The sequence below is a fragment of the Malaclemys terrapin genome, chromosome 14 (assembly GCF_027887155.1).
Source record: "Malaclemys terrapin pileata isolate rMalTer1 chromosome 14, rMalTer1.hap1, whole genome shotgun sequence".
Classification (NCBI taxonomy): domain Eukaryota; kingdom Metazoa; phylum Chordata; order Testudines; family Emydidae; genus Malaclemys; species Malaclemys terrapin.
The window spans coordinates 4,653,121-4,663,865 of NC_071518.1; the positions used below are offsets into that span (position 1 = coordinate 4,653,121).

At 58.4% G+C, this 10,745-nt stretch overlaps 1 protein-coding gene across 1 annotated transcript; it reads left to right on the plus strand.

Moving 5' to 3' along the window:
* The first annotated feature begins 1,038 nt into the window (after positions 1-1,038).
* On the plus strand, positions 1,039-7,460 carry SNAI3 (snail family transcriptional repressor 3). The gene is made up of 3 exons (XM_054048977.1): positions 1,039-1,121; positions 2,667-3,284; positions 6,574-7,460. Exons 1-3 carry the CDS (start codon positions 1,040-1,042, stop codon positions 6,753-6,755), a joined length of 882 nt encoding a protein of 293 aa, XP_053904952.1. The 5' UTR covers position 1,039; the 3' UTR covers positions 6,756-7,460.
* Positions 7,461-10,745: the final 3,285 nt, after the last annotated feature.

Genomic DNA, 10,745 nt, shown 5'->3' on the forward strand with positions numbered 1-10,745 from the left:
TGGGGGTACGGAGGAGCAAGGGGAGGGGATGGGGTGGTTAGGGCTGGGTACGGAGGAGCGAGGGGCGGGGTGGTTAGGGCTAGGTAAGGGGAGTGGGGGGTGGTTAGGGCTGGGTAGGGGGGTACGGAGAACGGGGGGTGTGGGGGTACGGAGGAGCGAGGGGCGGGAGGGGTGGTTAGGTCTGGGTAAGGGGAGTGGGGGGTGGTTAGGGCAGGGGAGAGGGATACGGGGAACAGGGGGGGTGTGGGGGTACGGAAGGGGGAGGGGAGGGGGTGGTTAGGTCTGGGTAAGGGGAGTGGGGGTGGTTAGGGCTGGGTAGAGAGATACGGGGAACAGAGGGGGTGTGGGGGTACGGAGAAGCGAGGGGCGGGGTGGTTAGGGCTGGGTAGAGGGATACGGGGAACAGAGGGGGTGTGGGGGTACGGAAGGGGGAGGGGAGGGGAGGGGGTGGTTAGGTCTGGGTAAGGGGAGTGGGGGGTGGTTAGGCTGGGTAGAGGGATACGGGGAACAGAGGGGGTGTGGGGGTACGGAGAAGCGAGGGGCGGGGTGGTTAGGGCTGGGTAGAGGGATACGGGGAACAGAGGGGGTGTGGGGGTACGGAAGGGGGAGGGGAGGGGAGGGGGTGGTTAGGTCTGGGTAAGGGGAGTGGGGGGTGGTTAGGCTGGGTAGAGGGATACGGGGAACAGAGGGGGTGTGGGGGTACGGAGAAGCGAGGGGCGGGGTGGTTAGGGCTGGGTAGAGGGATACGGGGAACAGAGGGGGTGTGGGGGTACGGAAGGGGGAGGGGCGGGGTAGTTAGGGCTGGGTAGGGGGGTACTGAGGGGCGGTTTAGGGGGGGCTCGGGCGGGGCCTGTGGGGGCGAGCGAGCAGCGCCGCACGTCCCCCCACCCCCCGTACCTGTGACGGGGGCGGTCCCGGGGGAGGCGGCCAAGCCCCGCCCCTCGCCCTGCGGTTGGCCCGGCGGGCGGCCCATGCTAATGAGCCGGGCGCCTTATGGCACCTGCCGGCGGGGTCCCGGCAGAGCCGCTGCCGCCCGGCCATGCCGCGCTCCTTCCTGGTGAAGAAACCCTGCAGCACCCGCGTCCCCAACTACGGGCAGCTGGAGACGCGGCGGCGGCAAGGTGAGGGGCCGGGGCTGCGCCCGGGGCAGGGCGCCCAGGGGAACCCCCGGCTCGGGGACCCGTCGGGAGTGCGGGTCCTGCTGGGGTCACCCTGCTGCCGGACTGTGACTTCCCTGCGCCCTCGGGCTGCGGGCGCTGTCCCGGGGCGCAGGCTCCCGGGGCCGGCAGGTGCTCGCAGCCTGCCCCCAGCGCCCTGCCGGCAGGGCACAGTCCCGGGCCGGGGTCTCCCCGCCCCATCGCTTCCCGGGCGCTGGGGCTGACGGCCCGGCTCTGCCCCGGCGCTTCACACGAGACAGGTGTCCGCTCCCCCCTGCCCCGCACAGGGCAGCGCGGCGCCCGCTTGGTCCGGCCCCGCCGGCTGGCTCCGGCCCCGCAGTGAGTGGGGCTGCGACTGCCAAGTAACCCCGCTTCCTTCTGCAGGGGGGTCTTGGGGCCCCTTCGCCGGGGGGGCTGCGGAGAGCGGCTCCCAGTGGGACCCCACCGAGAGAAGCGGAGCGGGCAGCATTTCTCTTGCAGACCGGGCTGGGGGGTGTCCGCGTTCCTGGAGAGCAGGGCGGGCAGGTGGTAGTGGGGGCTCTGGGGGCAGGCAGTGCCGCCTGGATTGTCACTGCTGGGGCACTGGTATGACACCCCTAATGGGGGGGCTTCAGGCAGGGGGACCCTACTCCAGCTCCATCCTTAGACCCTCTGCTGTCATCTCATCCGAGTCCAGCAGGAGGGGGGCGGGAGTATTTCCAATAGGCTACTTGGCCCTGGACAGAGAGAGAGAGAGAGAGGTGTGTGTGTGTGTGTCTGTCTGTGTGTCTGTCTGTCTGTCTCAGAAATCTCCCCAGGATGGAGCCACAAGGGCTGACACTGGGCATGTTGTGATTAACTTCCCTCTTGGACCTCCTGGAAGGTCCCGCGCACTCCACTGAGCACCGTGGCGGGCCCGATTCACCCGTAGATAGATGGCCTGGCCCGTCCCCCCAGCACGGCCCCTAGGCTGGGGCAGAATGCCACCAGGTGGGAGCCTTCCGACTGCTCAAGCCAGCTCCGTTCACGGGGCCAGGACCTAGGAGACTCCTGCAGCGGCAGCAGGAAGGGTGGCCTGTTTCCATCAGGTAGAACAAGGCTCTGACTGTCTGCACTGAGGCTTCCCATCCCTAGAAAAGGGGAAGGGGGGGCTTACATTGGTGGAAGTGGGAGCTAGCAAGGAGTGCTGGGGCCAGCCCAACATCCCGGACCCCAGACTGTCAAGAGCACTGCCCCATTAGCAGCCCCTGCCCCAAACCGTTGCCCAGTTTCTCTCCACCCAGTCTGAGCAAAACAAACCCGCAGGGGGTGGGGGAGTTGGAGTGAGCTGGTGCAGGGACTGGTGTGTGCAGTGTGTAGGCGGAGAGGACTTTGGTTAATGGACACAAGCGAACTGGCCTTCAGCTCTCGTCTGCCTTGCTGTTCTCACTGGTGCACAGCTCCTGGCTAGGCGTGCACGCCGGGCACGGGGGTGGGAGCTAATAGGCAATATTACGGTTTCATGTTCACCTGCCTCTTGCTTCTCCCCAGAAATCAATGGCGCGTGCCACTCCTGCGGGGGGCTGGTCTTCCCCATCCTCATCCCGAATGACAGCGCCCCTTCCACGCCCTGGGACGGCAGCTCCATCCTCGCCCGCTTCTCCTTGCCTCTCCCACTGGATGGTGATACCAAAAGGACTCCCAGCGCAAGCCCCCACAACCTGGAGATCAGCCTGGTGGACACGTTAACGGGCCGAGCCCCGGGCACTCCTCTCAAAGACAACCAGAACAATCTCAACCTGCCACCTGTCCTCAGCCTGCCCCCAAGGAGGCCATCCGACCCGGGGAGCCCAGCAGAGGGGGACAGGGGAGCCCAGGACAAACTGCCAGGGGCACGGGGTGGGGCAGCTGAGCCCTTGGAGAGATTTGAGTGCTTTGACTGCCACAAGTCCTACCACACCTTCTCGGGGCTGGCCAAACACCGCCAACAGCGCTGCCTGCTGCAGGCCAGGAAGTATTTCAACTGCAAGTACTGTGACAAGGAGTACGGGAGCCTGGGGGCGCTCAAGATGCACATCCGCACCCACACGCTGCCCTGCGTCTGCAAGATCTGCGGCAAAGCCTTCTCCAGGCCTTGGCTGCTCCAGGGACATATCCGAACGCACACAGGTGGGCTGCAGCGCCGGGGCTGCCCAGGGAGGGAAGTGCCTTTCATGTGCTTACCGGGCTCCGCTTGGCCAGTCATTTTGCACAGCTGCTGGCGCAAGCAGGTCGAGGTGGCTTGCAGGCGGTAGCGGAGGGCGGGCTGGGAGAAAATGGCTAATCTCTGGTGGATCCGCCTTTTAATTTGGCACTCACAAAACAGCTTGCCAGGCCCAGTTCGGTTAAAAAATGCTTGTATTTTGTACGGAGATTTTTTGCAGACCCCAAGAGTAAAAGGGCACTGTCTGCTTACAGATCAAACGCTGCAGACCAACATCTCTACCTGGGACACTAATACACTGTATTTGTATCCCAGTAGCACCTAAAGGCTCCATTTAGATCAGGGTGAGCCTTTGGCGTTAGGTGCTGTACAGATACCAGGATACCGCGGTCCCTGCCTTGAGGAGTTTACAGGCCAAGGGCTTCTCTTAGTACACCTGAGCTCCTCTCACTGCTCGCTCCAGGGACCACAGTTGGTGAATTGCTGTAATCTGAGCGACTGCATCCCCACTGGAGCTTCACCTCCCCCTTGGTGGTGGCCCAGCTTGGTGGAGTTTAAAGTGTGGATGGGAGTCAGGGGAGGGGCAACCTTTGAGTTCGAGCTCCAGCCCACAGTGCAAAGACCACCAGCCCTAAGGCAACCTGCACAGACGTTACCTTTATGCACACAAATAGTCCCATTGGCTTCAATGGCTTTGCTGCATGCAGGAAATTAAACAAGTGCATAAATCATGCCAGGATCTTTCTCCGAAGAAGAATCTAACCCCTTAGAGTAGATTTTCAGTATCCCATTTGCTTGGCCCTGTTTTGCTCTTTGTTTGCCCTTTGCATTTCTATTGGTTTGAACAATGCAAACTCAATGAACTTCGTTTTCCCCCTGTGAGTTTCAATTTCAGACTCTTGGTGCTGTAATGTCTGGGTTACAGACACTGCAGATGAATGTTTAAAAACAGCTGTTTTCATGGGAATGAATTTTTTTAAAGTATGGAAATCTTGCTCTGCTGGGCTTAGGTTTCATAAAAGCTGATCTTAGCAAAACTAATATTTTTGTCACCATTTAACTTGATTGTGTCCCTTTAGTAGAATTTTTTGCAGTATTTCCTACTTATTCCCTTAGAAATCGAATAACTCAGGTCAAACTGACTAGCAATGAAGTAACCAAAAATCAGACTGACTAGTCTTGTTCCCTTATGCCAGATGAGAACAACATCCAGAGCAAATGCAACTAGTGAGAAGTAAATGATCTAAAAGAGAATTCTTCCAGTTTTAATAATCTTAGGTATTACAGATCAGGAGAAGGGAGGGGAAATTCCACTATCCTTTTAAAAAGATGTTCTCTAATCCATCCAGATTAGCCCTAATTCTATTTACTCATGGTGTGTTTATTGTAAGATTGTGGTGGTGCCTTTACAGTCTTGGTTTGCCCCCTCTTGGCTCACTTCCTATGGCCTTGGGCATGTTGCCTCTTTGTGCCTCGGTTTCCCCATTGTGAAACATGAGTAATACTTCCCTATCTCCAGGTGGGTTGTGAGGATTAGTTTGTGCTGATAAAGTGCTTTGGAGATTTAAGTGCTGTCAGCAAAGAGAGTGGCAGAGCATTGGTCTAGTACATTTCTTCTGCCTAAACAATCTCCTGCCAGGCTTGCAGTTGTGGGAAAGTTCCTCTTGTAATAGGATGTGCTCATGCCATGTGGGCTGAGAAATCCAGTTACAAAGCTGGTTGTTCCGAAGTGGGAGACTTGCGATTTCCCCCCCCCACTCCCTGCATGCCCAAAATAGAGGTGGTAAACAGGAAACAAAATACAAATGCCTGATGCACATATTCCCCTCCAGATCCCATGCATGAACCTAGCCCAGAGCTGAGCACGGCAACAGGGCTCCCGCAGAGGATGCGCGATAACCTGATGTTTGTGTCTCTGCATTTCTCAGTTGCAAACATCCAAGAGAGGCGGGGGGAGAGCTGGAGGCTGACTCACCAGTGTCCCTTTAAGCAGACAGCAGGTCGGACATGAGTTGGCAACATGAGCCGGTTGCAAAGAAAAGGCTAACGTGACTCTTGGGCTCCGGAGCAGGGCCAGTCCTGGTTCCTTTGTACAGGGCTCTGGGCACAGCACCTGGAATATTGTCCCTGGTTCTGGGCACCAGGATCACAGGAAGATATGGACAAATTGCAGGGAGTTCTGAGAAGGGTGACCGATCTACGGCCTGGCAGGATTGATTTACAAGGAAAGACTGAAAAAGCTGCATGCATCTAGCTTGGCTAAGCAGAGCAGAGGGAGTGAGGGGCTACTCAGTGTGGTATATAAAGGGATAACAAAGGGTGGTAGTGGGGTGGATTAGGCTGTAGCAGGGAAAACCTGGCAGTGAGCTGCCTTGGGCTGTGCCATATTCTCCCCAGGAGAGTGTTGTAAACCTCATGGCTGGCAAATGGTGCTGGGAGGGGAATGATCCAGGCCTGGCCCTGGGGAGAGAGTCTGATGGGGCTTTTCTATCTCCAACTTCTATGATTGGACAGGGAGTCCTTCCATTGTGAATTTCAAGCCAAACAGTCTGGCCTGGGCCAGCTTCTGCAGCAGAGGCTGGGGGTGGTTGGGAAGAGTCACTGGGCTTGGCTTGGAGGGAACGCAAAATCCTGACTCCCAAGGGTGCTGTGTCCCACCCCTGCTGCTACTATATGCTCAGGTGAAGGGCTTCCAGCTGTGGAGTCCATGTTCCCTCTGCTCCCGCCACGGTGGAGTGCTTCTGAAATTTACTTGTGCAGTCAGCTGCTGGAAATGAGATTGCAGGTCTCTTGGGCTGTCTGTCCACCTGGCTCCAGTCTCCTCTCTTTCTTCCTGCTGTACAGACCCCTTCTGCACGGCAGGGAAGCGGAGCATTCCCCTGGTTACAACGTGCAGCGGGCCGGGCTGCCGCTGGGATGCTCGCAACCCTCCCTCCCTCCTGCTCCCTGGAAACCCCCTAACCCACCTGAGCGCCTAACAACCCCTGGTGATTGCCTGCCATTCGGCCTGGCCACTGCCCCCCGCTGATTCCAAGGGGGAACCAGGATAGGAGAGTTGTGTGGAACTTCCTGCTATTTCTGGGACCCCAGGCTGCTTGGATCTCACAGGAGAACTGTACAAACCAGACCAGACGCGGGACTGGTCCCACTCCCTGACCCGGCCAAGCCAAGATTGTGCCCCAGTGTCTTGTCTAGAGGGAGCTGCTTGCATGGGGGTGGTTCTCTCTGACGGTGTTGCCTTTGCTCCCCCCCCAGGTGAAAAGCCCTACAGCTGCTCGCACTGCAGCCGCGCCTTCGCCGACCGCTCCAACCTCCGCGCCCACCTGCAGACGCACTCGGACGTCAAGAAGTACCAGTGCCGGGGCTGCTCCAAGACCTTCTCCCGGATGTCTCTGCTGTCCCGGCACGAGGAGGCTGGCTGCTGTGCTACATCTTGACGCCCACTGCCCATGGCTGCACCAAGCAGTCGGAACGAGGAAACCTGCTGTAGGCCTGGGCATCTCCGTGGGAGCTTCCGGCATCCTGCCACTCTGTGGAGGGTGCGGGTGGACGTATGCTAGCATGGGAGAAGGCTCCGGTTCCTGGTGATGGTGGAGATCTATACCCATCTTCCAGCTTTGTGTCTTCAGCTGAATGGCACCAGCTCTGCAGAGGGCGGTGCTGGAGGCCTGGCAAACTCATTGCAGGAATGACTTGGTTCTTTCTCCATGCAGGCAATGTCCTTCAGTGTGCGCGTGAGGAAGGGGAGTGGAGACTGCATTCCAGGCTAGCTTTGAGCTCCATGCATTGAGCTCTGGCTCTCTAGGGGTGAACTGGATCACCCCCAAGCTCCATGCATCCACTCTGCTCACCTGCCTGGAAGTACGTTTGTCTGCACCCGTTCAGCGGGACTGCCCGAACGGTGCTTCAAGAAGAGCCACGCTGGAGGAATAACCTCTCCTCGTTTCTGCCTCTCTCCCATCCTTTGCATCCAAGAGTCTCCACCTCCCTCGTTAGGGGCTGGGCCGTCAAATGCAACTCGCTGTGCTGTCACCAGCAGCCGGTGGGAGCTGTCCATTCTCCCCTGCTCTGTGGCTGCCAGTGTGGGATCTGTTGTCACACATCGGTTCAGTTTGATTGCCTGGTGTCTAATAAAAAATAAAACCGAGAGCCTGCAAAGTGAACTTGTCTTATTGCTCAATGAGAGCACGGGGCCAGCGACTTCTCACTGCTTCCTGCTCCGTCTTGGCGACACGTCCTCCTAGTGCTCCTCCCCAGCCTCAGCACTTATCCGATCGGGTTATTTGTATTGCAGTAGCACCCCGAGCCCTAGCAAGGGCCAGGATACCAGCGTGCTAGGCGCTGTACAAACACAGAACAAAAAATGGTCCCTGCCTCCAAGGAGCTTACAGTCTTAAGTCTAAGACAAGGGGCAATGGAGGATAGAGACAGAGAATAGAAGAAACAATGAGACACCATTGGTTGGCAGAAGTCTCCAGGGCTATGCGTAGTCACAGCCGAGGGACTGCTTCTGTGCTGTTTGGCGTTCGGACACTCCTTTACCTCTCTCCCGGGCATCTGCTTCTCCCCGCTCCTGGCGCAGTTTCACCCGCCCTCACCACTTGGACACAGACGTGTCCTCCAGCCCCAAAACATACCCTGGGCCTTGCATTGTTAGCAGTTGCTGGAAGGACAGCTCCCAGGTCTGAAATCTCTATTTGTCTAGGCTTTTTTCTTTTAAAGACCTTGTTTATGTAGGCCCTACTGCCAGTGTGTCATGCAACCCCTGCTGTTGCTTCACTGGCAGTTGTGCTGCATTCACAGCTATGCTCGGAGGTAGCCTCCCAACCAAAACAGGAAGCAGAGGGCCAGGCCCTGAGGCCGCGTCCACGCGGGCAGTATAAATAGACACAGGGGTGTTCGTTTTTGCTGATCACTGAATGTAACTTGAGCGGGCAGGGCTCTCAAATATCAGATTCCTGGCCCTGTTTTCTTTCCTCCCAAGCTGCATGCGTCCCTCTGCCCTGTCCCAAACAGGGGCCTGACACAGTTGCTGCTCACTCTTCTGGGGCTGGATGAAGGCAGAGGCCCTATATTGCCACTCAGGGTCCCAGCTCCTGGTGTCAGGAGTGCACCACAGTCTGTTTCATTTTTTAAAAAAGTGTCTCGCCATTGTGGTTGCAAAGAAAAGCTTGAAACTGGGGGTAAGGAGAGCAGTGATGTCTGCCTGTGTCTGCAGAGAGCCTGAAACAATAGCTCCGAGAGCTGCTGACTGCCCTGGGCATCTCAATGGGTGTTCACACCAAGTCCTGCTGCTCCAGCTCTACCCCAGAAAGGATTCTCCGTGTGGCAGCAGGCTCCGCCCACCCACTAGCCGATACATCTTGACTGCTGGGGTATGTACTGGGGCTCCCCTCCTGTCCCTCTTGCCTCTCTGACGATGGGCAGGGGACCCCCTGCTGCTGCTCCTGTGGGGCAAGGGGGCCACGTGCTACTGCCCCGCTCTGTCTGGGAGCAAAGGGAGTGGTGACTCCTGCCACGGCCACTCCAAGTGGGGGTAGGGCTGTGGGGCAGGGGCAGTGATGGGGGCCTACAGTGTGTGCATGGGGCCCCAGGCATTTTGTATCCTTCAGCTCCTCCTCGCATCCTGCTCAGTCAGGGCGGCATGACGCAGGGCTGTAGCCCTGTGGGATTTCTGGGGGGCTGTGTGGAAGCTGCATGTGGGAATGCCCCCTCCCCTGCTGGGGGTCTCAGAGATGAGCAGGTGTTTGGACTGGCTCTGGACTTACCTCTCTACCCCTTGAGCAGGTCAGGGCAAGCTTCCCCCCTTCTCCCCAGGAGCTAGGGAGGGCGAATCTCTCTGTAGCCCTGTTCCTAGCCTGTCTGCCTGCTCCTCCTCTTCCCCGGGGTAGCTGTAAGCTCTGCAGAGCAGGGACTCGGCTTGTGTTGGACACAGCTGAGCGTGCTCTCGGTGCTGGTCGCTGCTGGTTTCGGAGCCTTGTGCGGCTGGTTAAACTTCCAGGCCCCTGGTGATCCTAGTCAAAAGTTCCCCCAAGCCAGTGGCTCATGGGGCTGATGCAGTTATGGCACGTCCGTTTCATAGCCAACGACCCACAAGCGAGGCCGGGGGCCAGCATCACGTCCACCCACCTCTGCCTGCCCCTAACCCGAGGGATCAGGTCTCCGTTTTGCAGCTGGGTGACCTGGCACTGTGAGGTGGACAGTACCTTCAAGCTGCTACGGGTGGATGATCTGAGCCAGGCAAGCCCCCCCTCCCCCCCCACCAAGCGCTGGGAAGAACAGGGGCCCGGGTTTCGTTGTTTCAGTACAGACAGCAATGGGCTGGGCACGGCATGCAGTGCCAGAGAGGTGTCTTTCCCCCGGCCCCGCGCACATCGGAGATCTCAGCTACCCATCCCTAGCTGCGTGTGTGGCTAGATGAGACTTTGGCGTGGGGGGGGGGGGAAGCTGCTTCGGTATTTTCACGGGTCTGGGCTGCTCCCTGCCCCGTTTGCTCTGCTGGTGGCAGAGAACGGGTTTGAGACCTGCCTGGTGCCAGCTGTGGAGAACATTTAAAAGCCGAGTGGGCAGCTTGTCTCCAGGGGCCTGTTCTGTCGTACAGCCAGGGCCCGCGTGCTAGGTGCTGTACGGACTCTTCAAAGGGCAAACCCTGCCCCAAGGAGCCTATAAGCGCCATGACAAAGGGAACTCAGGGCTGGGGGAGGGGACGCGACGCAGGCAGCAGTGAAACAGGCTCGGCTCAGCTCAGGGCCATGTCGTCATGGGATGCTTCTGGGTGCAGAACCCTGCGCCCCCCTATAGCGGCTATGTATAGCTCCTTATGAAAGAGCCCGCGTGTTTCCTTAGCGGAGATGGCAGCGTGTTTGGGTGAGCAGCGGGATGGCGGGGCTGCTGATGTCACCTTCCTGGCCCAGCAGAAAGGCAAAGCAGAGCTAATATTTCTATTTTGGGCACCAGGGGGTTGGGGGGGGGGGGTTATAAATAGAGCCCAGAGGCCTAAAGGAAGCTATATTATGAATTGTGTTCTATTTCCAGAGCCCAATGTCTAAATATGTCCATTGCACCTGTCGCCAAGCGGGGCAGTGGGGGAAAGAATCTTACAGGCTCTAAAATAAACCCGAATGTTTTCCCTTCTCCTAACGGTGCATGGAAAATACGTATAAATATATCACCGGGCTGGGGGGAGCGGAGCAGACGGGGGCCCTGGCAGCCAGCCAGCCCTGGGCACAATGAGGGAGAGCGGCAGCGGAATGAATGAATGAGATTTTCCACTCTGCGGTGGTTAGGCTGAAGCTGTAAACAGCACGTGGGGCCTTCTCCCCCCCCACCAGCTCTGGACCTCCTGCACCCCCAGCCCATCCTCCCTCTGGGGCCCCACTCCCCCTGCTCTGTTCCCCTCTATTGCCTCTTTCCTCTGGGCTATCTGC